Consider the following 27,916-nt stretch of genomic DNA (forward strand, 5'->3'; position numbering starts at 1 on the left):
GAATTGATTATATCGAAAAAGACCAAGTGCTGGAGCTGCACTTGGGCCAAGGTGACCCCCGGGATCAATCCAGGCTGGGATGAGCAGCTGGAGCAGCCCTGAGGAGAAGGACCTGGGGGTGCTGTGGGGGAGAGCTGGACCTGAACCCCCCGTGCCCTGGGCCGATCCCCAGCGTGGGCAGCAGGGCAGGGGGATTCTGCCCCTCTGCCCCGCTCAGGGGAGACCCCACCTGCAGAGCTGCCCCAGCCCTGGGGAACAACAGCACAAGGACCTGGAGCTGCTGCAGCCAGTCCAGAGGAGGCCACCGAGATGCTCCAGGGCTGGAGCCCCTCTGCTCTGCAGCCAGCCTGGGACAGCTGGGGGTGTTCAGCTGCACAAGAGAAGGCTCCAGGGAGAGCTCAGAGCCCCTGGCAGGGCCTAAAGGGGCTCCAGGAGAGCTGCAGAGGGACTGGGGCCAAGGCATGGAGGGACAGGAGCCAGGGAATGGCTTCCCGGTGCCAGAGGGCAGGGCTGGATGGGATCTTGGGAAGGAATTGCTGTCTGGGAGGGTGGGCAGGCCCTGGCCCAGGGTGCCCAGAGCAGCTGTGGCTGCCCCTGGATCCCTGGCAGTGTCCAAGGCCAGGGTGGACAGGGCTTGGAGCAGCCTAGGACAGTGGAAGGTGTCCCTGCCCATGGCAGGGGGTGGCACTGGATGGTCATTAAGGTTCCCTTCCAACTCAAACCATCCTCTGATTCCCTGATTCTATGAAAAGACCTTAAAGATCATCACATCCATCCATTTACAAAGCCCCTTGGCAAAGGGACTTGTTCCAATCCTGGATAGGTCAAGCATTTTTTTTTTTTCAGAATAAAGAACATCAGGCACGACTTAGGCAAAGGGAATGCGTTTTACTAAGAAAATAGAAGACCGGAACACACATTTCAATAGAGTTACAACATTATAAAGTAGGAAGAAACTCCAACCGTTTCACATTTTACATACAGTTTTAGTTTCAGCTGAGCAATGACCCTCCCAGGCACGGCCAGCCCTGCACACATCAGGCTGGAGCTGTTCTCACAAGCGCCCCGGCAGGCTTACATTGATTTGTGTAAGGGAGATATGCGTAAGACAGAAATAAATGTAGATTATTTTGCTGTTTTGTTGACAAACCAGCCATCTTCAGTCCTAAGAGTATTTTTATTCCTATAAAAATTCCTATATAGGAAAGATCTACTTGAAGGACGGATGAGCCAAAGTCAATGGTACGTGGAGAGCTGAGCTCAACCTGGCGAGTTTGGGGAACACGAGTGCCCAGCACAGGGCTCCCGCAGCAGGAGCAGGATGTCTGATGACAGAACTCTTTCCTCCAGCTGCAGCCACAGCCCGTGGTGCCACCAGCTCCGTGGGGCAGTGCCATCACCACGGAGCGCTGCGGCCGGGAAGCGGCGGGGCAGCGCAGGCTCGGAGCTGTGCTGTCCTCGCTGCTCGCCCCGAGAGTGCTGATACCACATCACTGCGGCTCTTGGGAGCAGGTAGGGAGGGCAGGGGAGGTCCACACAGAGTTAGAGGTCCCTGCAGCCGCAGCAGCAGCAGCTGAATTGCTTTGCTCAGATTCAGCTGCCAAGCCAGTGCAATCAGAGCTTTGCTCTGGATCTCCTCCTTGCTCCAGCATTCCATGTAACACCAGTCCCTGCCTGCTGCACGTGGCTGTTACGGGATGGGGTAGCAGTATGTATCATCCTAAAGAGTCCAGAAATGACAGTGGTTTCTTCAAGGCAGTGAGACAGCATCCAAACCGTTCTTACACTCTGCTCTGAGAGTCTGCAGGTGCCTCTCTGTGACTGGCAGAGGAGCTCAGCTCTGCACCTCTGCAGCCCAGAGAGCCCTGAGCCAGTGAAAAACAGCCTGGGCTGCCTGGGGCCCAGAGTCAGCTGAACTAAAACACAGGGTTGGACCTGTACAGCAGTGATCCCCACTCTCCCACAGAACAGTCACCACGGAGGGCTGCTAAGGAGAAACTAAAAGGTGTACGGTTCATCTTCGCAGGTACTACCAGAGGAGTGTGACAGAGTTACTTTATCCCCATAAAACAGCGTGCTGGAAACAACAGTACAGGAGGAAGACACGCACCTACCACAGGAAACCTGTTACACACCACTCTGCAGGTACAGTGCCGCTTTGTTTGAGGCTTGGAAAACAAACACAACAGATGAGGATGCACCACTGTTCACAAACGTAACTGAGAACTCGTGCCACGGGTCACACTGGGGGTTAAAATCTATCAGACACAACATTTCCACAGACTTCTTCTACACGTCACGTTGGCACCTGGGCAGAGGCTTCAGGAACACACAAACCCTTGTAACATCTTTGAACAAAAACACACGTATTTTATAAAGAAAGGCTGTGCTTCATTAGCTACCTTTACTATCCCCTAAACATTTCTACTGGCTGCTGCCAAGAGGCTCAGTCCTGCTCCTGTTGGTTTTAAGGAGGCAAGCGTTGGACAAATCCTGGGAAAGACTGACCTCGATGGAAGTTCCTGATCCTCTCAGAAGGGTTCTGCACACCCCAGGGAGACATGGAAGACAGTCTTTCATACCACGTGGAGGGCAAGTCACCAGGGCGGTGTGACAAGCTGCAACTGGTGATGTGTTTTTTTAACTTACACTGTGTAACATTACAAAATGCATCCTTGGTGACACCTGTTTCCCTTTGCATACTGTCTGGGAGAATTTTCTGTACAGGTAAAGATCAGTAAATATTTTGAGTAAGCCAGCAAACAGAAAAAAATCATGTTAAGTAGAATATGAAAAAGGAAACTGTGGTTCCTTACTAGGCAGCAAGATTAGCAGTTGTAATTAGTTCAAGGATTAATTGTACCTGAAGAAAAACTGAACATGAATCTATGTATCTTAAAATTCTATGTATCCCAAAAAAAAAAAAAAAAAAAAAAATTCTGGAGAAGATGAAAGAGGGAGTGAAAATGGACTTAAAACTCTGAGAGCTGACAGGTTACCTGCTGCCAACAGGAAACAGTGGCTGCACGTCAGAAGGAAAATCCCACCGCGTCCACACTGCGAGCTACACGGATGCACAGAGCCTGGCCAGACAAAGCCCAGGAGCGAGGGCAGGGAGCAGGTCGGAGCGGCACCACCCAGCTGCAGCGATGGGACAGACGGGGGACAGACTGCTGAGCTCCAGCACAGCCCCGCAGCGCCGCGCTGCTCCTCGCTGCAGCCCGCGGGGCTGCCGAGCACCGCTCTGCCCTCGCCCGTGCACTGGGATTTACAGAAACGTTACTTGGGAAAATCCCGCTGCCCGCCAGCTCCCAACAATCCCTCTTGGCATCTGCTTAAAGACGGCAGGGAGCCCGTGCCAGGAAGGGAAAGGACTGCGCACAACAGGCACCTTCCCTCAGCCCGACGGCAGCCACGGCGGATCCCCCCGCGGGAGCTCCCTTCGGGAACCGGGATCACCCCTGCCCGGAGCAGGAGCCACGCTGCTTTCCCGAGCTCCAGCTGCTCCTCAGTGCTACCAATGGCCACTGGTTACACACAACAGCTGCCATCCTTGCCTGAAAATAAAGTAATCACGCTGAAGGGGTGGACGTGGATCTTTATTTCCTATTTCCCAGAGCGAGGGACGGAGCCCCTGCCTCTGATCACTCTTAGCTGGGACATGAGATGGGGGCATTGGGTGTTTTTGTTACTCATCTGTCTGACTGGACTGTTGGCAGAAGGGAGGGAGTGTGTGCTCCCAGTACACTGGAATCCTACGATGCAGAACTCCACTGGCACAACACAACAGGCTTCAGATAGAGCTGAATTTTCAAAAGGCAAAGATAATTCATATACTGAATAAATAATTCCTTTTTTTTTTCCCAGTAAGATCACTAATTTAAATACAAAAAAACAAGGCATAGCAAAAATAGATGAAAAAAGCATTCCTTGTAAAAACATCCTACATGTGTGTTGGTGTCTTTTGTACATGTACTTGCAAGTGCAAGTTCCTGTCCGTGCACACCGCCCGACCGAGCGGCGCAGCACTTTGAGCCCCACCACACAACACTTTACCACAGCTTGAACACCACAGTTTTTTCCCCACAACACTGTTTTCTGTGTTTATATAATCAGTCTTCTTTCCCACTTGGGCAGAGCCTTCCCAAAGTTTACTGTTCTTTGTATGAATGTAATTTTGAAGCCAGAGATGAGGCTGTAGGCGCCTAAGGGGGCACCGAGACCATTGTCCCGGCTCTGTCCTGGCCTGTTCTGTGGAGGCTGCATTTTCCTATCTAACTGAGGATAGGAGAGCAGTGCTTGCCATGGCTACATCCTGAGCAAGCTTTACTTTATCTCTTTGGGTTTTGGCTTCACGTTTGCAGCACGGCCCTGGCACATCCATCTATGTATCTATTTATTTACTGCTGTCCTTCCCCTGCCGTGATGCAGCGACCCGTGGAACAGCTCAGTATCTTTATTGCTGTTCCTGACATATCGCTGTTCTCGCTGCAGAGACCACGTTCAGGGAAGTCACAGCCTGTGGCCATCACTGGTGTCCTTGCCTGCCCCTGCAGAGTGAGGAGGGCACTTCAGCCTCGTCCCAGTGGAATCAGAGGGAACGTACACTGCGGTGTCTGCAGCAAACGGGCAGTACTACCCCTGGCAAGGAGGAACTCAACTGGAAATTTCTGTTTGCACACAAGGATGCTGACAAACTAGACCTGTAAATGGAGTAAGTTGGAGAGATCAATACAGAGGTTGTGGGCACTGCATCTTTTGAGCCCCTGAGTACAGGGGACTGAGACCACAGGAAAGGTTCAGTCAGACTCAGGTAAATAGCTGCCTGACAACCACTTCTGTTCCAGCTCCATCAGCTGCCTACGGGGTGCTTGTTGGAAGTGAGTCCACTTTGGGGCTCTCGAGTCAGCAATGTCATAAAACATCACACAAGAGTCTTTTCATGAGAACAAGGGGATGCAAGGGAGAAAACAACCTGGCGTAGAAGAAATGGAATCTCGAAAAATTTAAAAATTAAGTAAAAATCCTTTGGTACATCATCTTGCAGTCCATTGTGTAAAATCTCTAAAAGATTTCCATAAATTACTTCAGGTCCTACCTTTACCCGGTAAAACTCTTCCTGCAACAGCGTGGCCTTGTTTCTAAAAGCTACTAAGTGATTAATATTATTTTCAGGCTTCCCAAGGATAATTTGAACTAGTTCACATTTTTCCTGAGAACAGATTTCATGGAGTGATGAAAACAAAACTGCAAACTTTGCTGCAGGCTCTGCAAGTGTACATCTCGCTGCTCCTCAAGGAAACAGCAGCCAATGCCACAAGGATGTCTGGACATGGGCATCTCTAAACATTAAACAAAAGAGAAAGCCCATCAGACCCTTAAAGTTGTCTTTAACTGTCCTTTTTTTATACTTTTTTTTTTTGACAAGTGGTCTCCCTCGATGTCTCAGCTAATGCAGCGTGACAACACTAGGACAATCAGAAGACTGATTATTAAAGGCAGAAATAAGTCATTCTGGAAATCAGCAGATTAGTGATTAGAGAGCTATAGTTCATCATCAAACGCATGTAGCTAAAATATCCCTAATGGAATTCTTCAGTGCGGTGCTGGCTCTAAGCTAGAAATGCAATGTCATTATTTAAATTCATTTTGGAGGGCTCTCTCATCCCTGTGGCAGATGCCACCATCCATACAGTTTGTCAGGTACTTGGGAGAAAACAGGTGAAAAACAGAGTATAAGGGGGGGGTGGGGAGGGAAAGGGCAATGAAATGAGCGCAAATAAATTAGAGGAGTCAAAGATCATTATTGAAGTTGGTCTGAGAAAGGGATCCCTGCAGAGTAGAAGGAACTGCCTGAGGAGTGCGATGCCGCGGTGCATCAGTGCACCTTGGACTCGGGCCAGTCGTACACATCCGGCATGAAGGACTCGTACTCGTAGGTCCAGACCTTGGAGCGGATGTAGTGGTTCTTGTTGGCGGGCTCGGGGTAGTGGAAAGCCATGTTGTTGGCGTACAGGAACTCCATCACCTGGGGGGGAAACCGGCACTGCTCTGCGCCTGCTGCACCGACACAGCGCTCACCGCTCACGCAACAGCGGTGGGAACACCAGCGCCTCCTTACAGCCCCCAAACGGCTTAGCTAGGATCTGAAAACCTAACTTCAGGAACCAGAGGGGCATCGTTCTGGCCCATCGCCACTGCCAAGCTGAAGCACCCAAAGAACGGAACGTTTTTATAAGCGCCTGTTACTGCAGGCACAAAGAACCGGGTGTTTTGTGCCCAAGCACCTCGTGTTCAAGGGTCATACCGTGCAATGCTGCAGGTTAATGTACACATAAACCACTTTTAGGACAGTGCAATTTCATGTTTCACACTCACCTTGACAGCAATATAAATAGAAACTTCCCTGATATTGGACAGCGGAGGGTAAAGTCTTCCTTGCGCAAGCTCTTCATCTGTCAACTGTTCTGCCAATGCCTGAGTTAGAAAAACAAACACTTTTCATTTACTGTGCCCCAAAAGTGACTAATGACATGCTGGAACACCTGAGAGAATCAAGCTGCAGCGCTCTTAGTGCCAGAGTGTTCCCAAAGCACTGCAGTAAGGCAGTCAGCCTCCCGAAATTCTCAGTCTGTGGAGCTGAGAGCCAGCACGCTGTGACTGTAAGCATTTAGCAAAACGAGCTCCGGGGTTTTGGAGGATGAATTCCCCCCACAGCTGTGGAAGCTGTAGGAGCACTGCCCGCGTGCCTGGTGGCTGATCCCCAGACACTCCGGTGTGGAAGGTGCTCCTGCTCCAGGGTGGACAGGCAGGAGGGGACGGGATGCTGGGGGCTGCAGTGGCAGCTACAGAACCCAGGCAGGGCAGGGCAGGGCAGGGGGCAGCCACAGCTACGAGGCTGGGGAGCAATTTACACAGGGACACACTTCCTACTTAACCAAAGCTGCAATGGAACCTGATTCTTGTCACAACTCTGTTTGATCAAAACACCTTTTTTTTTTTTTTTCCATTGTGGAAGGATAAGCCAACAGAAATCAAACAGGAAACCACTGTGTTTCACCAAGATTTGAGAAAAGTGCCCATCAAGCCATCCCTGTCATGTCAGAAGCCAGGGCTTGCTCTGCCCCCAGACTTACCTTGGCAGCCTCTAGGAAAACCTTATCACTAATGTGCCGGACACTGCTGAGGATCACAGCCAGAGCCACGCCTACAAGGAAATTAGTGCCAATCAGGGCCACATCAGTTTAAAATATGCAGCCTGCTGCCGAGAAGCTGCAAGTCACCAGGAGCATTGCTCTTGAAAACCTTCCCGTAGCTTTCTGCACACACTGTGAGAGAGTCATAGGCTGGCTCGGGTCGGAGGAGACCTTAAGGATCACCTTCCACGCTCACAACACTATTCCCATGGGAGCAGCCATAGTAGCTGGCTCTTAGAAGGGGCTGGAGCTTAGCTGCTCAGGGCAGAAAGGGGAAGGCACAGAAACATCCCCAGTGCTACTTTTCTACCCCCATTGTGCAGATATAACTTTAAGAACTTTTAACTTCGAGGATTATTAACATAACTTCAAGTGCATATTAACATTTATTTTCTCCTTTCCTCCCCAAACAAGCAGAAGAACCCACAGTGCAGCAACTTCCAAAGCCTTTAATAACACCCTTCTGTTTTCATAGCGATATCCAGCTGGGTTTGCTCTCTGTGTCGCACACGGAGCTGCACGTGCCCAACATCCACCCTGAACTGACTGTTCAATCATTCACTTTTCACCCAAGTTCAATCATTCACTTTTCACCCAAGTTCTCAGCTCCAAATGCTGGCAACATCTCTTCGTGCTGCCTCACTAACTGTGCCTCATGCAGAGAAGGGACCCAAGAAAAGGCGCAGGTGGCCCAATCTTAAAGAGATTAAACAGCGACAGTTTTATTTATTACCTGGAAAAATGTAGGCATTGTTTCCTTGGCCTGGTTTGAAGGTTCTTCCATCCTTCAGAGTCACCAGCTCGAAGGGACTGCCGCTGGCAAACAAGCAGCGGCCCTGGCAAAAGGAAGGACGGATCAGGCTGCTGCTGGAGCGCCAGCAGCAATCCGAGAGCCAGGCACCAGCAGCCAGGCCGGGCCGTGCAGCTCCCACAGCTCTGTTTGTTTAATCGCTCGCTGCTGACCCAGAGGAGCTCCTCACACCGGAACGAGGGACGCGCGCGGTAATCGCTATCGCAACCACGGCCGCCGGCCAGGAACCACGGGGACCCTGCAGATGGGTGACAATGGCCCCTTTCAAAGGAGACCGGAGCAGAAGTGGGAATGAAAGTGGGAATAAAAGGTCACTTTCTTACTGGAGGGGGGGAGGCAGAGGGAGGAACTGCTGTATCAGGCCTCTGTTGCCGAGAGCTACGAGAGCAGTGAGTAATGAGGTTTGCTTACCCTTCCTTTGGAAACGCCTTTGATTGGCACAAAATACTAAAACGTATCTGAGTGTGAACCACACCCTCTAGATAAATGACCCTCTTCTCAAGCAGGAAAGCCACTGAAAGCAAAAAAATCTTGACTTTCCTTTGAGTAACAGATTTAAGAAGATCAGTTTAAAACCTTTGGGGCTCCCCAGGACCACTATGTTTGAAAACAAATTATGGAAGGAGCTGAAGGCTCTGGAACCGTGTTTGAATGCCAGGGCACAGCCACAGCAAGAGCCTTTTTGTGCAGGGAGCAAAGCAAATGGATGCACCAGAGGACAGGACCAAAAGACAAAGCAAATTAGAAGGCAGCAGAAGCCCACGGAATACACAGGGGCAGCGAAAGCCTCTTACAGGTGCCATCTAGTGGGAAAAAAACACGGAACGAAAGGCTTGCGATGGTATCTTTGTTTCCTTGCTGCCTCTAGTGCAGCCTGAGACTTCACCCCAGCCAGGATCACGCTGCTCCCAAGGCCGGGAGACACACGGGGTGACAGCTCTGATCCCTAATGGCCTGACAAACTCTGTTAGTTTCATGACAAAGCAAGCGGAGCTGGAGATTTTCAGGGACTCACAGAACAGTCAGGGTTCTGGAGTCCATTTCCTAAGTAGTTACTGTATCTTGAAGGGAAAAATATATTTTGAAGGGCAAGCTATGGGTCAACTGAGTACATGTCAGAGAGCCGAAGAGCATCATGGCAACAAACAGCAGAACTGCAGGAAAGTTTAAAGAGACAGAAACACTTCAAAATGTATGAGTAAAGACTGGAACAAAACTACACCCGCTCATTTACTGACCAGCAGTGCTTAATTGTCCAAATAACCCATGTGTACAAATAACCAGAAATACAGAAAATCATGAATAAAGGAACATACGGATCCAACACAGAAAAAAACCCCAAAGATCTTCTCTGCACTGGGCTCAAATTTGTGAACACCGCTGTGCTCACAGAGCTCCTGCAGGGAAGATGCCCCCACCCCTGACCCCAGGGAGCAGCGTCCTGCTTCTGCTGCCGACAGTGACAAGCACCCCGAGGTGCACCTCCTTGGGGCTCAGCACGCAGCCGTGGGCAGAGCCAGCCTCTCGCCTTACAACATCTGCTGATAGTCTGTAACAGGTGCAAAGCAAAAATCAGGCTGATTCCCCCTCTAATTGTGCTCCTGGCCTCCTGCAGCTAGAGATGGCAGCAGTTCTTACATCTGTTTATGCCAGCTGAAGTCTTGGCTGCATGACTAACTCTTGTTTACCTTCTATCCAAGATACTGGAATTCATACACTGAAACACTGCCCAACTCACTGCTCTGGTTAATGCAAGGTATCTGAGAGATACTGCACCATCTTAATTCAAAAGTTTGTCCAGAGCAGGGGACAGAGGTGGGAAGGGGCTGGAGCCCCAGGAGCGGCTGAGGGAGCTGGGAAGGGGCTGGAGAGTTCCTGAGGGAGCTGGGAAAGGGGCTCAGGCTGGAGCAAAGGAGGCTCAGGGGGGACCTTGTGGCTCTGCACAAGTCCCTGACAGGAGGGGGCAGCCCGGGGGGTCGGGCTCTGCTCGCAGGGAACAGGGACAGGAGGAGAGGGAACGGCCTCAGGCTGGGCTGGGGAGGGGCAGGGTGGACAGCAGGAACAGTTTCTCCATGGGAAGAATTGTCCAGCCCTGGAAGGGTTGCCCAGGGCAGGGGTGGAGTGCCCATCCCTGGAGGGGTGTAAAAGCCGTGTGGATGTGGGACTTGGGGACACAGGTCAGTGGTGGCCTTGGCAGAGCTGGGAACGATTGGACCCATGGCCTTGGAGGGCTTTTCCAACCCAGATGATATGCTGTTAAGAGATAAGATCCAGACTTTGTCCAGAGACTGCTATTCCAGAGCTCCCTCTGGGCTGCAGATCTCCGTGGCAGGAGCTCCCCCGAGCCGACGGGCCCAGAACATGGAAGAGAATCTGGGTGTCAGATGGGGACAGCGCAGTGCCACCTCCCAGGGGACACTGCCACTGCTGGGGCTGTACTGCTGGGAACTGAGCCCCACTGACAGTGCAAGGGAGGCGTTCACAGTCTGCACCAAGAAACAAGGAAAGGTCTCCACACACCCATTTTCACAGATGAATCACTTGATTCGGGACTGTATTAAAAAAAGAGAAATAGAAGAAAAGAAGCCACCCCTGGAGTCTGCAGCAGGCCCTGTGGCCGGCACAGAGATCACACCAGCTGCAGCCTGCAGGGTGATGGAGAGGCACCAGCAGCCAGTTCAAAGCCTCGCAGCCACTGCTGCATCTGCACGGTCCCCCCGTGCCCCACCTCCCTCCCCTCAGCTCCCTTCAGAGGCCATCAGCTCTGCACAAAAAGCTGTGCACAAGGATAAAAGACTGGCTTCGCTGAAGGCAAAGCCAAGGTCTGGATGTGCTATTAACAGCGGAGCTATTAAGGAAAAAACCGCCCCAGACCGCAGCTCCGGGCCCGGCAGGGTGCAGCGGCTCCAGGGGGAGGCTGCAGAGCGAGGGGCGCTCGCTCCTGGCTGAGTCCCGGGGTGGAGGCAGCGCAGAGCCTGAGCTGCGGCGGCCGGGGACAGAGGGCAGCCCTGCCCCGCGGCACAGCGCTGCCCGGGCACCGCCGGTGGCACCCGCAGCGCCTGCACGAGGCACAGGCCTGCGTGCTGCGAGGGCATCGCCCGCGCCAGGGACTGCACAGCCACCGCATCCTGAAGCTTGCACTTAACTGTGCACTGCCACGCTAACGTGCTTCATTAAAACACGAAACAATTAACAAGAGCGGTGAGAAACAGTTAATTGATCAAAGCCACGTAACGGTACTGCAGGTCGTTCTCCTAAAAACAAGATCTGGGCTATTTTGAGTTTTGCAAAATGTTGCTACCTAAAAACCAAGGCTTCTTTTCAAATCACCCCATTAACTTTTGCCAGAAGGGAGAAAGAACTGTAGTATGATGTCACCGAGTCCAAGCAGCAACAGAACAATTTGAATTCTTGTGCTCAGGCACTCGCAAATGGTCCCAGCAGCCAACAGTCCTGAGTTTACACACCTCTGTTATCGTGTAAGCCTCCTCTGCTGTGCACTCAGCCTTCACCGTGGGGTTGCTCAGGGCAAAGATTATGGGTCGCTCGTTGATGGAAGCCATGGCTTTGAGCACATCCTGGGAGAAGAGACGCCCTGCTCCTGCAACTCCTGGAGGAGATGGAAACACACACAAATAGAATCAATCCTCGGCTGCCTCAGGGCAGGTGACAGCGACCGTACGCTGAGCTCATGTCAGCCCTCAAGTCTCCCACTCAGAGCAAAGCTTCTCTGGCAGCTGGCGATGGAAACCAGGCACTGCTCCTGGCTGGCTGAAATTCACCATTTTCACAGGAACGTCTATGGAGTGTGTTCCAGAAGCCTACTTCACGCTACTTTTTTGGTATTGATGTGTACAGAGAACACTGTCCTGGCTAAGCAAGTGGGAACGCCAGGTTCTTGGTGGATGATTCACCCCAGGTGGGTGTTAGCTGTGCAATGCACACCTGACACCGGTGCTCCTGACCACACCCAAACCCAGACGTACAAACACACAGCTATGGCACACATTTGTGCAGTGGCTACAACCTTCAGGGTGTTCAACCAAAACACCCCTTTTCTTTTCCAGATAGATCATGTGCAGAGGAAATTGCAGTCATACCAGGAAATACCTGTAATCCCATTTGTTCTCTGCAGATAGCCACAGCTGTAAATAATCACTGACAGGTGTCAGTGACCTAAGAGGTGCTGGTGATGTGCAGCATGGAGCTGCTCCTTCCAGCTGGGGTGCTGACAGGGTCTGACCAGAGAAAGCGACCGGGGGACAGAAGGTCAGAAAATACCAAAACAACTCAAGTTAGGGAACTCCTGCAGAGCAGAAGACACGAATGGTTGTGGCTGCTCTCTGTCACTGAGGACACAAGGTCCAGAAGGAGCACCACAGCTCAGTGTATTTTCAAGTAGAAAACTGGCCTCACATTTTCATCTCGTTCACCGCAGCAGAAATGCAGATCACTGTCACCAAGCCCTCCAGAGCCACGTTAGCCTATTAAAGGCAGCAAATAACCAAATTACAGAAACAACAATAACCTCACTCACCGATGATAGCTGAAGGCCGAAGTATGTTCACTGCCTCTACAAAAGTCTTTGGTATGTGCTCTGGAGCCTGATGTGTGAATGGCTCCTGGTTGGAATCCACCTTCTGTTCTCGGCCCTGCAGACAAAACATCGGTTCCTTCTGTGAGAGGACGGGGAAAGCAGTGACCACCCGTGCTGTGGGATTCCCAGGCGTGGTGCACCCCTACCTGGACCAGCAAACCGTGCTTGTCAAACATCCAGATCCTCCTGGAGGCCTCCTCAGCAGACACTCCGTTTTCCATCATAGCCATAACGATGAGGTTTGCAATTCCCAGGGCGGCCTGGTGCAAGGAAGGACTCGGATTTGTAACAGGTCACGGAAGAGGTTTGCCAGCACAAACCCCACACTGCTCAAGACCCCCACAAAAACCCCTCAGCAAGTCTGCTCTGAGACACAGATGTCTCCCTGGGACAAGAGTGGCACATCCTCAGGCAGAGCAAGAGGGGCAGCTCTCCTGGGCGCTGTGCCCCGCGCCTGTGCCAGCCCAGCAGCCACACCACGCAGCCCAACCCGACAGCGACCGCTGAGGGCTCAGCCCTTCTGCCAGGAAACCAGCCCGGGGCTGGTGCCCCTCTGCTCCCCAAACCTGCCGCTGCTGCCCGAGATGAAGGCCTGGCAGAGAGAGGGACAGCAGGAAGGTGCTGGCTGGCCCCGTGTCCCCTCCCCTGGCTCCCTGCACGTGCTGCTGAGCCCGGCAGGAGCAGTAAGGCAGAGCGAGATGCAGAGCAGGGCTCAGGGCAGCTCCCGGCCAATTACTGCAATCAGGGCCTTTCCCCAGATGGAGAACTTTTCAGATAATTGAGTTATTTTGTCAGCACCACAGGAGCAATTGTGCTGATGTACCAAGAAGCGCAGTGCTGCTCCTGGCACTTGCAGCACCAGGAACTGGTGCCTGCTGCAGACTGAATCACCTTGCTGAGAAAAACTCCCTGTACCTCTCTCCAGTGCTATTAAAATTAACAAGATGCTCTCGCTACATGGTAATTTCATGGTGAGTTTCCCTTCAAATACACACAATTAAGTCCCTGATGCTTTTTTCAAGGCCATGCAAGAACATGAAAAGTGTGAGTCCCTGCAAATGTGAAACACCTTGACACAGTCCTGTTTAAGCACAGAGTCCCTTCTGCTAGTGCATTTCAGCTGGCCTGAAATATGAAAAGTTATGCAATGGCATTCAGAGAATGCAAATCTCCACGAGTCCCGCAGGATGAGAAAATACACATTTTACTTATCTCTTGCTGCTCTCAAGCCCTTCAGAGAACTCACCTCTCCCGCCCCAAGGAACAGCACTTTCTGGTCTGTGAGTGATTTACCGGTGGCTTTCTGTGCTGCCAGCAGTCCTGCCAAGGCCACTGAGGCTGTCCCTGTGAAAGCAGAGCAAACCTAAGGGCAGCTGAACACATCTACCGGGCAGATGGTGGCTTTGGGCAAAGCTTCTGCACGGAGATTAAGGAACACGAACAAAGGGTATACCTTGAATATCGTCATTGAAGGTGCAGTACTTCTCCCTGTATTTCCTTAGGAACCGAAAAGCATTGTGGTTTCCAAAGTCTTCAAACTGGATCAGTGTGTTCTGGCCATACCTACAGAACATGGCAAACATTTCCATCACTGGACAGAGATAGAGACAAACAGCAAATGCTGCACGTAAATCAATTATCTTTGGAAGCAGGCTGTCCTCGGGCCCGTCAGTGCTGAACAGCTCTGTCTCCGCTCCGTGCTCATTTACAGATAACGACAAGCAGCATGTTCTAGGTCACTGAGGATGTCACTCCGGGGACAGACACACACACTCGTCTCAGCTTCCAGTCCTTTCCCTATTCCTTAAAGGACTGCGTCAAGGACAGTGTGTGTTAGGGCTGTTTCATGCCAGCAGCTCTGTGCAGAGTACTCCGTGCCATACCTGTCTGTAATGGCTTCCATAAATTCATCTATCAGGTCATCGTAGACCTGCGAGCGATCCCTCTTTTGGTACAGCCCCATATAAAACGGATCTTTTAGGAGTGTCTGAAAGAGAATAAACCAGGAAGAGCAGCAGGATGAATCACTTCCTCAATACACGCCCTGCAGAGCTCGCAGGAGCCCATTTCACACCAGAAATGCTGCATTTATACAGCCCCTGTAACAGCCTCCAGTCAATGTCAACGTTCTGTAATTTCAGCTGGCACTTGGGGCTGGTGATGGCTGCTTTTAAAATGGAACAAATCAATACTGTGAACAACAAATTGCTTTAATAAATCTAATTCCCATTTCCAGCTTCTTAAAAGTCAGGTCAAAACGGACTGCCTATCTCGCAGTGTTCCAGCATCCCAACTCCTCCCCGGCACCCTTTCACGGACAAATTAACCGGCGCTTTTAAATCCCCGTATGGTGAATTCCAAATCATTCACCCTTTGCATAAAATATTTGGGTTTATCTCAAATAAAAGTGCTCAAATAAAAATACTCCCTTGTAGTACGGAATATTCTTTAAAAATAAAACCAACCCCTTTTTACAGGGGTAACTCAGGGCGGGCCAAGTTGAGGCAACTCACCATGTTATCGGTGCCAACGTCGATGCACACGGGCAGGCAGGCATCTGGATGGATCCCCGCGCAGGCTGTGTACAAACACAGCTTTCCCACTGGGATCCCCATCCCGTACACACCCAGGTCTCCAAGACCCAAAATTCTTTCTCCATCAGTGACAACAACAGCCTGAAGGAAAAAAAAAAAAAGAATAGAGCAGGTGAAATCATATCCGATCACTGGAATTTATGAAGATTAAATCAATACCAGTTGTGGTTTTTCTCAGACAAAAATTGAGGTATGTTTGCACAATCAAAGAAAGCACAGATTACAAGGAATACTTTCCTCAACGCATAAACCTCATATTTAGGATAAAACACTGATCATCAAGATATGCATTACCTTAATTAGCTGCATTTTTGCCATCGTCACTAAAGAGCCAAGGATGCATTACTTAATATTTATGTTTCCATCAAATATGAATAAATCTTAAAAAGCTCAGCTGAGAGGAAGTAACAACTAGAAACTAAATCACACAGGGGCAGTACCTTAACGTCGTTCTCTGGCCAGTTGTTCACGATTGACCTTATGTGGCCTCTGTCTGAGATAGAAATAAATAATCCTCTGGAAGAAAAGAAAGGACGCAAACCAGAAAGATTTAATGGGTGACAATTAGACATTTCACCTGGCTTTGTAAAACTAAATGTCAAACAGGGCAATTTAAAATGCAAAGTGTTACAACCACTGACACAAACCACTCAAAGGACAGTATCTAATAAAAAAGCATACTTGGATACTTTGAAAACCTGAAGTAAGAGTACTTTTCATTATTCTACCTGCACTACTGTTAGTACTCCTGTAGTGTTTCCATCAGCGTGACAGGACCCTTCTGCTCCCCTGTAAGGATATGAGAAGGGAACGTGATCCTAAAAACTTGGCTTTAGCTGGTTCATGGAAAGCAAGGAAGTTCTGAGTTCCATCCTCAGTTCCAGTCCATGCTGCTCTTTCTTGTACAGACAAGAAATGCTCCTGCAAGGCTGAGGATGGTTTTCAAACCGATCTATAACACACACAAGGATGTGGAAGGGGAAGGAAGCATGTGAGAACTAAGAGTACATTTTTTACATGGCCCCAGATCAGGAGAAAAACGGTGAGTTTCTCACTGTCTTTACCCCAGCAGCCACATCCTCATGGCGGTGAAGGAGCAGCCCTTCCTCCACAGAGCCTGAAGCCCTCAAGCCAAACGGCTCTAGGAACATTCCGAATGGCAGTGAGAACCTCATGGAAATGAGCTGGAATGACTGCCAGTCTGAACTGGTTTCCCAGCACAGAGCAGGTAACGTGAACAGTTGTTTTGCAGTCACTGCTGAACCCAAACCAGATCCCAGCCAAGCATGTTTACCGTGCCAGAGTAACCAAAAGCTGGCTGCTGGCAGCACAGCTGTAACGTGGGGAACATCTGCACCAGCAGGACCTGCTGAGCTCCCACCCCTCCTCACACCCCGCTGCCCTCTGCTCCTGCACCCCACATCAGGCTGTGCCCTCTGCAGAGCACCCTGAGAACCTCCCCAGCACTGCACAGCCTCTCCCCACCCGCTCCCCAGCAGGAGCAGGGTCACGGCTCAGCCTGAGCTGCCACAGCACCTCTGCTGCAGGGGGGGCAGGCACTGCTGGGCAGGGAGCTCAGGAACCCTCCCTGAGCCACCCCTCTCCTACAGGGACTGACCCTGGGGCACAGACCTCAGGAACCCACCCTGAGCCACCCCTCTCCTACAGGGACTGAGACAGGAAGATGTCCAGAAATCCCTTTCAATCCACACTCCCTTCCAAATGCTCTGTCCTCACACAGATCCTCAGACCCACAGAGGGGACTCTGAGAGTTGGGGCAATCCCCCCTGGAATTACAGAGCTGTATGGCGTCTAGGAAGAGCTGGGAATGGGGTTGAAGCCCTGCACTTGGGGTATTTACGTGACACATCACCATGTCTGCTTTCAAGTGTTTTGTTTCTCAATATAAACTGTGCCTTGAGATATATTTTAACCAACTTTTTCCGCCCTGAATTGGCACAAGCCTTGTGTAGCTGAATCCGAAAGAAGATGAAATGAACCATTTCCAAACCTCGGGCAAGAATGGAGAGTGACAGTGGCAAGAATGACAACAAAAGCAGCAGCTGTGTGTATTTGCTGTCCTTACTTTGGTCTCCTGAAGATGTGTCCGTACTGGGAGCAGGCAAGGCCCACTGTGGGAGTGTACACAATCGGCATTAACTGCTCAATGTCGTCCTGCAGCACCCTGTAGAACAATTTCTCATTTCTCTCCTGGATCCCCATTATGTAGATATACCTGTAATTAATCCAAACGAGGAAAAACACCTCTTACTCTCTCCCATTTCTGCTTATTTAAAGCAATGTGAAAACAGGGAAAGCAAAAAACCCCACGCTTCATATTATTTCCCCATGCAATTCCCACTCCCCCTCAAGTCAGGCTTCGAGCACTAAACAGAAGTTGGGGAAAAGAGAGAGCAGCAGAAGTAAAAAGGTGAAATAGAAGTACTGGATGTGACACACCGTGCATGCTAACAAGGCAATGCACACAATGGGATTAAAGACAACCCATGGATTTATTGCAGGATGCAGCTGGGAGTCTCGTTACTGTTACCAACAAAATTATCAGTGGAAGCATTTTTCATCCAAAAATGCAAGTGTCTGGTGAATCCCAACACCGACACACACGTAAAACAAACTGAGCCCTAACAGAAAGTCCATTTTGAAGGACTTATGTGGGCATGTAGATTAAATCCGAATTTTTGCATATTTACCCACCAATTTAGTGTGTCCCAGACCATATTCAGGGCTGCTGACCCAACAACATAAAGATAATGAATGAGCAATTTGCCTCAGGCTACAGCAACGGGGCACTTGGCCAATACAGATGACATGACTGCTTGGGACCAGCAAGTGACATGATGTGGATTTAAGAGCCATCTTTCAGTTCTGATGAGAACAAAAGAGCTTTGATGTGGTCCAGTGAGCCCCAAACCGTCCCAGTTCTCCTCTTGCCTGCAGGAGACTGAGCATTTTTTCAGGCAGAGATACATAAAGATTATGTGAAAACAGTAACGGGATGCTAAAAACACGGCACTCTAAAAATAACACACAGCAAAACTCTCTGCAGCTCACCAAACCGGTGGGTTAAATAATAAAAGACATAAAAAAAATACACATTGTGAGACTTAAAATTCCACTCTCATAGTTCCTTTTTAGCAGTAACTACCGCATATGTTAAACACTGTTTTTGGTATCTCAAAGGCTCAATTTACCTTCATTATCACACATTTTTATAGAACGGGCTGAATGCCACCTCCTGTGCTCTAACAACCTGCCACTCCATCTCACAGATTACAGAAATATGTATTACAGGTTACAGACAGCTTTGCAGCTTTGGTACTAACTTTCACACATTCTCTTTTGCTGCTTTATGACCATAGAATATTAAAAAAAAAAAAAAAAAAAAAAGCTTCCCAACCTCACCTAACCACACGATGAAAGCAGTTTCCTGTGCCAAAGTGAAAATAACACCCAAGAACTGAAAAACCCCAGCAGAAGTGCTAGAAACTTTGGTTATCCCCACGGAGTATGTTCACGTTTCCATTTTATTTCCATCCCCAATATTCCCTCTCACTTCCACGACAGGACACGGCTGGAGCAGTGCTTACTTTTCCAAGGGGTCAGTCATTTTTGCCAGATTCTTGTGGAAGCGCAAGGCTTGGATGTCTTGCGTCTCTATCTTAGGAGGCAGGAGTCCTTGCAGCCCAAGCATTTGTCGCTCATGCAATGTAAAGGCCATGCCCTGAAAACGAGAGGTGAGCAGCAATGATCATCAGTTCTTGCCCCAGCATTTCTGGGAACCGTGTTTCACTGCACCCTCTCCCCGTGCCAGGTGCCGCAGCAGGCAGGCTTGGATGTGCTCGCCTCTCCTGGGGTTTTCCTCACAGTTTGTGGGTATTCCTTTTGACCACAGCCTGCCCACATTCCTGAGACGCCGTGACCTTTGCCAGGTTTCATCTTCCTCTGTAAAACTGGAGAATAACTCTGCAAACAGATTAAAAGTGAAACGACAGCTGCTTTTCCCGTTGTTTCACGTGGGCCACCCGCTCTGGTCCCTGCAGTCACAGACAGTAAGGTTCAGTCCACAGATTTTCATCTGAATTGCTCCATTTGCTGCTTTTTCCTACACACTCTCGGTAGTACAGCCTGATGCCCAAGGTACTGAATTGCCCTAACTCTTCTATTAAGATCACAGTTCAACCCAAATACTTCATTTTCACTCAGGAAGAGATCTAATCTTTTTGCCTACTACCAAAAAGCCTCATTTGTAGCAAATTAGAAGAGTTAAACTGCAAAGACTTCCCATTCTTCTCCATCTGGGAAACGGAGAGTGGACAGAGGGTGCACCAAGAGTTTAAATTTATTGTCATTTACACACTGATTTGAATGATTTAACGATAACATCCAGCAGGAGTGGTTTTGTACACAAAGCAGCTGCTGTGAGGTACGTGCTGGGGGAGCCTGGCATGCTCCTCCACGGAGCACTGACCTCCTGGTGTAACTCTGCAAAACATTCCCTGGTCCAAGGACGGGTTCACAGCCAGCCTGCCCCAAACCCTGACCCCACATCCGACAGCAACTGACACGGCTTTCAGCTTGCCACTTCCCTTACGCCAGGCCATCCAAGGGGGCTGGCTCAGCGCGTGACTAAATCAGCGTTTGTGACCACAGGAGCTGAAATCCCTTTTCTGTGCCAAGGCTGAGCACCAGTCTGTGAGGAAAAGGGGAATCCGACAGGGAAAGCTCTGGTGGTCGCAGGGCTCTGGAGGAGGCGCAGACACGGAACAACAGCTCTGCTCACAAGCACTGCCTTTGTTTAGGCAGATCAACTCAAAAACAAGAGCACAGCTTCTCAACTTTCAGATTCTTACTGCCAAGTTAGAAGAAAAAAGATTTAAGAAAGCTTTCTAAGGTTTGCTTTCTGCCTTGTAATCACACTCCAAATTCCTCCTGCCATCAGAAAGGTCAGAGAATCAGAAGACCCTGACCACAAGGGTCACCGAGGTCCAGATCCTGAAGTTACAAGAAAAAAGAATCAGTACTTTTCCCTTTGAAAACAAGACATCAATTCGGATTAGAATACAAGTATTTTCACCTCTGCTTATGTGAGAACGGACTTTTCACAGGTATTTGCAGAAAGCAGAGCCATTAACAAAAATCTCTAACTTAAGAATCTACTTCTAATGTAATTCATCAGACTTGAATGGTTTCTAAACAATACTCCTTAGAGAAAAAATCCCATCATTAAAATAATTACTATTATTTTCTCTTTCCTTATTTAAATTATATTTAATATCAGTTTTTTTGATTACACTGACTTAAGCAGTCCACCTGCTCTTCTGTACTGATTCTACACTATGCTCTACAATCATAAAATACTTGAAGAGTTAGAAGGCAAGAAAAAAACCAAACAAACCCAAAAAACTTCAGTGTTTTTCCTTCTTGCAGAAAAGTCCAAGTACTTAACCCCAAAATAAATTTGCTTTTCTCTGTATTTATTTTCATGTCTGCCAACTTTCCACATGGTAGATTTCACTCTAAATACTGATTTCAGTTTAACCTTTTACTACTAGGGTAGTAAAGTTTTCCTACAAGTAGTCATGAGTCTTTTGCAAACCACAGTTTTCTTTCCCAATCTAATTGTTATTCTCCACTACTCTTCCAATACTAAATACAAATAAATTTCGGATGACAGTTCATTCTTGAAGTTTTTAACCTTGCTGCTGGATTTTAGGGGTTGATTTTTTCTTTTTCTTGTGGTGTGTAGAAGTCAATTTAGCCACTTCAGTGGTATTTTTTCCAAAAAACTGATCTGAGTAATCCAACATTTCCACGAGGAACACAACCACGTAAACAGCATTGACACGAGAGAAAAACCCACAAAACCACACTCCGGACGATGGAGGTTTTTTGTATATTGCAAAGGAGCTACTTTAGCTCCACTTGGCACAATTCACAAGAAATACGAATTCTCTGTGGAATTCCACACAAACTCCTCTCCGCTCCCTCCCCGTCCCGCCCGCAGCTCGTGCCTTTTGGGAACAGCCCTTTCCCAACACAAGCGGTGCTGGCAGCGCAAGGGACTTGGGCCACAAGGCCGAGTGCAGCTGGTGAACACTTGCAGCAGGTTGGCTGTCACTTTAGGCACCACGGCAACAAAAACAAACACGATGCCGAAATATTTGCAGCGTTCAGAGGAAGAAGAAGAAAAAAAGAAGTTTAGTCTCCGGTCAGCAAGGCCACTAAAGTTTACAGCCTGTGGAAGGCCAGAGTCCCTTCAGGGGTGCCACACTGGCTACACTGACATTTTAGTGCAAACCAAGTGAAATACCTCACTGGCTAAACCTACATCCTCCCCTCCAGAAGGTCTCAAAGCCCATAAAAACAAAGACTACCAATTTTCTAATTTCTACTGTGAGCATGACGCTGGAAGGTGGCTTTTCCCGATCTCCCTGTACCGTGAAACCTGTGACCTTAAACCACCTGGGCCCCTAATAATGCCCATGAGCCCTGAGCTTAGCTCCAAGCAGAACAGAGACCCATCTTTGTTCAGTTTATTCACACTCCTTCCCATCTGTAGGCAACCTGGGGTTTCAATGTCTCTGCAGTTACAATAACATCAAACACGGTGAATTTTTAAGTGACACTAAGTACTTTTTCAGCTGCCGATTTACATGACAATTACATCTTACCGCATTAAAAGATGCTTTGATTTCTGCCTAGGCCTAACTCAGGAACCAGAATGACATCAGCCTTCACACAGAAATTCAGTCCTTGTTCCAACTGGAACAGAACAAGTTTAGTCCAGAGCAGTGTGATAAAAACCTGAGTCCTTCTAACACTGGCTGTATTCCAGTTCATTACTGTTATCCTTGACCATGAGCTTGTTTTGGATTTGGGATTTAGATCTGGATTTGGGATTGCCCACCCAGTATCTCCCAGGATGGAGGCTGCCCCTGAGCTGGTGTGCCTGGGAGCTGCAGTATCACACACTCACCGCCCTTCCCAGAGCCAGCCCCGGTACATCAGGAGGCACTCAGCCCACGCAGCCCGGGACTGATGTTCTCAAAGGCACTTAAGGGCCAATTCCCTCTAGTTTTCCCTGGGATTAAGTGCTTAAGCACTGTAACAGTCTGGGTTTAAGCAGCAGCCATCACTTTTTGGTTTCCCTTGACCCTGCAGGCTGGGTGTCCTTTCCCCGAGTGTTGTGTGCTGACTTTCACTCAGATTAGTTTCCTTAATCCTCTTCGCAGCTCAGAACAAACAGGTGTCTCTCCAAGCCAGCCCAGACAAAGCAGGGAGCACATCCAGGAGGCAGCTCAGCACACTTCAAAGCCCACAGATGGATTAATTAACACACACGGACAAACTCACCGCGACAAAACCAACGTTCTGCTGGGAGGGGGAATAAAAAATGCAAGTAAAGTGACATGTTGACAGTATTTTAGTGAAGACAAGCTCACCTTGAACCACATGAACTTTAACCCACAAACTCTCTGGCACTGGGACCCTGCAGCAACTGGGTTCCATCACACAAAGCCAGTGCTGCTATAAATACCAGCATATACAAATTCTAGCTGCCTGCTTTGCTTGGAGTGGCCTGAATCCTGCAAGCAGGATTTTTATAGCAGCACTAAGTAATTCTGAGAGGTTTCCAAGTAGGTAGTGGTGATAAGTTTTCCCCGCCTGCAAAGTCTTGCAGCCATATATATGAGGGTATACTTTTAACTGACCCATAAATGCTCTCAGGTACAGCAAAAACCCCATTTGGGGCTCCTGACAAAGATGTTTATATCCAAACATGCCACTGTGTGGGAAACGAGTTACTCTGCTTCACGAAAGATTTAAAAATGGCTTCCATGTAACTCCTAATGATTGCTGGAACAGATTCAGCAGTGTAGCACGGCCTTTGAAGCAGCACCATAAACATCTTGAAAATAAAGCAGATTTCATGTTGCACTGTGGGCTGCTTCTCTTGACTTTGCTCCCTCAGGCTAAACACAAAGTTCACTACTGCACAAGATACCTCCACTGCAAATTAATGAAGTTCATTCATAAGAATCAAAGGTGTCTTTGCTATCTCTACCAGAGATTAAAAGTTTATGAGAACAGGGTCAGAATATGAAAATTGCTTCTGATTTCTTTCCCCCTTCATCTTTAAACCCTGTTTTCTACCTTTACTCTCCCAGAAGCAGCACAATCTATACCCTGTCAGGAGTGGCTGACACAGCACAGCAATGCCCTCCCTGCTGCACTGTGACACAACCCGGATCTCCATCAGCTTCAAACCCTTTGAACGCCTCCACCTCTCTGCAGGCAAAGATGCCAGCAGCTCCTGGAGCCTCTCTGCAAGGGTGGAACCAGTTGTGAATAGCTCTGGCTGGTGAACCACGCTTAGCCAGCCCACAACTGTCTCCTTTGCTAACAATGTGGATGCAGCTGAAAGCATTCATTCCCCTGCTGAAACAGGAGAAGCCAGGAGCAGAAAGCCTTCACTCACTGCTGAGGAAGTGACCCAGCCTCTCCCGGGTACGTTTTCCACGGTTATGGAAGAGCTGTGCACTGCAAATCATGGGCATGATGATTGAAATGGCATCCCTGAGCACCCCGGGGACATCTCATCAAACTGCTGTTTTTCCAGCTGAGCAGACGTGGCTGCTCTTGCTCTCCTTCAGGGGCATTAATCCTACAATAAAAAACCCAAGGCAGCGCCCCTCCTCCCCCCACCCCAGCAGCCCACAGGGCCTGAGCAGAACACCTGATCTGAGGGAAATGAGGTTTGATACCCTCCCACCACCTTCGGCACCTGGTTACAGATTAAACAGCTCCAGCTTTGCAATTTAATTCCTTCTGAAAGCACGCAGATCTCGGGGAAGCTGATAAAACCTGCAGGTGCGCGGCCGTGCAAGCTCCATCCGAGAACCGCTCCCGTCTCCAAACCAGCCGGGCAGGACACACGACTGCGGTGGGCTGGGGGTGTGTGTGAGCACAGTCTCTGTCCATTTCCTGCCTTCCAGGACCTTTCCTCCTGACTGATCAGAACATGCTAGCGATGCTTCAAGCTCTGCATTTCTTAGCAAGGAGACAGTCACCACGTGCATGCCATCTCCACATCCTGTTTATCCTGCTTTCCCCAGGAAGGCACACGGGCGCTGCGTATTTCACGCCCTGGCTGCTCAACCCAGCTGGCTCAGTCTAAATCTAAAACGCATTAAAATAAAGGAGATGTGTCAAAACCAGCATGGTGAGAAAGGGCAGTGGAAGGAAGCATCTGGTTTTACATCTCCAAGCTCATACAATCCTTTCTTTACATTCTCTTGTCCTATCCCTTTTATTTTGTCCAAATAGGTTTGACTTTGGTTGTTTTTTTTTCCGTTTATTTTTTATTCTCAATTGGAAACGTACTGTTAGGGTACTTCCCAAAAGCCGGTGAGACCATGTACAAGTTTGTTAAGAAAACTTTCTCCTTACACAAAGGCAAATTTATCACCATTTCTGGAAGTATTCAGTAAGCCACGGATGAAAATAAATTGGGCTGAAAGAGCTGGGAATGAACACAGATGACACTGTGAGCAAAATACAACATGTGAGAAGATGACCACCCCTATGAAAGGTAAGACACTGGGAAAGGACCTCAGGATCAGTCTGGGATTAACCCGCCACCAGTGAAGGCTTCTTTAACATTTACCATGTATTTCCATGCACACGTGCCCAGGCACACACAAATGCACAAACATGTGCAGGCATAACTCCTAAAGACACCTGCTGAAGCCGGAAATTTGAGAGGCACTGTCACTGCAGGGGGAGTTTTTGCACATCAGGAGGAACTTCCCCAAGGAAAGGGTGGTCAGGCATTGGAACTGCCCAGGGAGGTATTGGAGCCCCCATCCCTGGAGGTGTCTAGGGAAGGCCTGGATGTGGCACTCAGTGCTCTGGGCTGGGGACGAGGTGGGGATCAGGTGACAGCCTGGACTCCATGGTCCAGGAGGGCTTCTCCAACCTCAGGGATTCTGGGATTCTGTGATAACCCGACAATCCCGAGGAACAGAGTCACAGGAAAGGGAGCAATGGAATCCACAGTACAAAATACAGTCACATACTTTTTCACAAGAAGAATTGATGCCACAATCAAAATCACCAACTAAAATACAGGAAGTGTCACCAATTATTCAGAGTCACAAATTTTCTGCGAGCCACAGAAAGCAAACACGCAGATAACATTACAGGTCATGTATTTCCAGTGGAGATAAGGACACTCTGATGGCACTCCACGTGGCAGAACAGACATCACCAAGTCAGGGATCCTGTCCTCATGCACCACCTGCTCTGTGCTGGAAGAACAAACCCTGGCCCACCTGAAGCACTACACAATATCAGTAACAATTTAATTGCCAGTACTAAACCAGTGAGATTGCCCTAACAGTGCTCTAAGCACCCAGCAAGCTTAAAATGCTGCCTTGGCACAGCAGGGATCTCCAGCAGAATAGAATGTCCTGAAGCCAATTAGCTGCAATTTGAACCCTTGTCAGGGAGCAGAAATCAAACATCACAGAAGACTCTAAGCAGATGAGGATGCCAGCAACAATTACCGTACTCTGCAACTGTTTGGCTGCAGCACTGAGGGCATGGCTGAGACAGCTCACGGCCTCTATGAACACTTGAAATGTGGCCCTCAAACACAAAACCTCAAACCAGCTGCTGGAGGTGGGGAGTCCACCTGCAAGAGACAGGCTAAGGGTGGGCAAGAAAAGGAAAAAATTGTAAGGGAAAAACCTACTCCAGTGGCAAAGAGCAGCAGCGAGTTTGCACAAGGGTGAGGGTTGGTGCCTGCCCCTGATGCTGACCTTCTGCAGCTCTTGTTTTAGGGACACGTGTACTGGGGAGACCAAATGTTCTGCAGAGTTGATAGAGGACTGTAAAAATTAAGTGTAATCAAGTAAAACACGATAATCTCAGCAAGCTGCCAGCAAGAGATAACACTTTATCTATGCCTGTACATAGATAATATATATATACATGCACGTGAGGCACTGTGGGCAAGGGAAGCACAAGGAGTAAAGTACTTGGTGTGCTTAATAAATCATTTATTTCTCTGCTGAATATCCAAAATGCACTTCCATACAGATACTGTGTCCAGCACCAAGCAGTATCACTCAGTGAGCTTACTGAGCCATTCCAACAGGCGTCAGCAGGAAGGACAGGCTGATACAGCAGAGACAAACCAATGCAGAGTGGGTTTCCCCTCTCACAAGTATGACTTCTTGGAGGCATTAAAAGATTCGAAAACTCAATTGCCATTAACCAGAAGCTCCCTACTCCCTCCTACTCCTCAAAAATTGTGTTGTGCTCAGTCTAGCAGAGGACTCCAGGGTTAAAAAAAATAAAAATTGGAAGGATATTACCACTAGAAAAACAGTAAGAAACGACCTATTGTTCTCGTTTCTGAATACTGTTGCATAATCAGCATTTGGAAAAGCTTACAGGGGTTGAAGTAATTTCCACTGGCATGTCAAAGTCTTTAGGGCTCAGGAAGTCTCGAGATAATCTGATCTTGACAAATCACACCAATTCACTCTTTCCTCCCTCCCTGACACAGCAATCTCAATTTTACTTTTGCAGTCAGCCAGTATCTACCTTCCACAGTTCTCTCTCTCTCAGCAGCCTGGATTTGTGCAGGATTGAGGCATCTAGCACTCTGCTGTCCAGGGAAAAAAGGGAAGGGGAAAAGAATCGAGTTTCCCATAGCTCCATTGCTCAGGAAATGCCCTGTCACAGACGGGTAGATTTGTCACCTTTTTTGACCACTTCACACATCTTGGATCAGCCACCAAAAGCCCCCATCTGATTTTCTACTGGTTTTAATGTACACATTAATGGCTTCAAGAGTCCTGAAGGCTGCTACCACTCCAGAGAAAAAACAAAAAGGAGGTTGAGGATGGGCTTGTGGAAATATGAACAGTTTTGTAAAGGGAACAAAAAAGCTACTTTCCTCTAAGTTTGCCTCAGTGCATGGAATTAATATGGTATCTCTACCTCCCAGTTAGCTCCAGTCAAGGTTTATTTTTAGATGCTCTTTTAGACTCTGCACAGGGATGTTTCTTAAGGGATGTGGCTCAGTCCCAATTCTCAGCCTTCCAGGAATGGGCCAGGACTAGGACAGAGAGGCCAACACTTTCTATCATCAGCATGACTGAATTCAGAATTAACTTCTGCAAGCTGTCAGGTCAGACCCGTCTCTGCGAAAGCTCTCCTTCGGCTCAGCCAGCCCCATAACAGGCCCGTGACCAGGCAGTGCCAGCAGCCCTTCCTCTGCCCAGGGCAGCAGCAGCAGCACTGACCGTGAGGACAGCAGCCCAGGGGAGCACAGGGGGGCAGAAGCACGAGGTGCCACTGGGAGCCCCTGTGCTGCAGGTGTCCAGGCAGCCAACAGGAACTGCTCCCCGCCTCCACCACCCTCTGCACCCTCTTCTGGCTGTGTCCCAGGGCCGGAGGTGGCTCAGCCCCGGGACAAGGTCCACTGGACTATCGGCAGCTGCAGATAAGACACCTGAAAAGGACACACACCCACCTTGTTTGTGCGTGGGTTCAGCATGAGCGGCTTGCCCTTCTCCTTGGTGTGCATGCTGCGCCGCGCCATCGCGCAGGGTGCCGCGGCTACGTGCAGTCGGGACAGCATCCTCCCTTCTCTGGTGCACCTGGGCAAGGCAAAGGGAGACAC

General features: G+C 49.2%; 1 protein-coding gene across 1 annotated transcript; it reads right to left on the minus strand.

Annotated features, from left to right (window-relative positions):
- Window positions 1–868: 868 nt before the first annotated feature.
- On the minus strand, window positions 869–27,916 carry ME2 (malic enzyme 2). Its single transcript, XM_042028160.1, has 15 exons — window positions 27,767–27,916; window positions 18,807–18,940; window positions 17,285–17,434; window positions 15,639–15,714; window positions 15,118–15,279; window positions 14,488–14,591; window positions 14,058–14,167; window positions 13,851–13,948; window positions 12,751–12,864; window positions 12,545–12,659; window positions 11,475–11,617; window positions 7,930–8,032; window positions 7,137–7,207; window positions 6,379–6,477; window positions 869–6,028 (listed from the first exon to the last, which is right to left on the minus strand). Exons 1-15 carry the CDS (start codon window positions 27,872–27,874, stop codon window positions 5,879–5,881), a joined length of 1,737 nt encoding a protein of 578 aa, XP_041884094.1. The 5' UTR covers window positions 27,875–27,916; the 3' UTR covers window positions 869–5,878.

The sequence above is a fragment of the Corvus kubaryi genome, unplaced genomic scaffold, assembly GCF_017639235.1.
Source record: "Corvus kubaryi isolate FWS band 111438036 unplaced genomic scaffold, C.kubaryi_AGA036_p1.0 37308, whole genome shotgun sequence".
Taxonomy (NCBI): Eukaryota; Metazoa; Chordata; class Aves; order Passeriformes; family Corvidae; genus Corvus; species Corvus kubaryi.

Coding starts and splice junctions, on each gene's coding strand:
- ME2 (XM_042028160.1), bottom strand. CDS start 27,874: ATGCTGTCCCGACTGCACGTAGCCGCGGCACCCTGCGCGATGGCGCGG. Junction 18,941..27,766: donor TGAACCCACGCACAAACAAG/GTGGGTGTGTGT, acceptor TCTCGTTTTCAG/GGCATGGCCTTTACATTGCA. Junction 15,280..15,638: donor GGCCAGAGAACGACGTTAAG/GTACTGCCCCTG, acceptor TTTTTCCTTCAG/GCTGTTGTTGTCACTGATGG.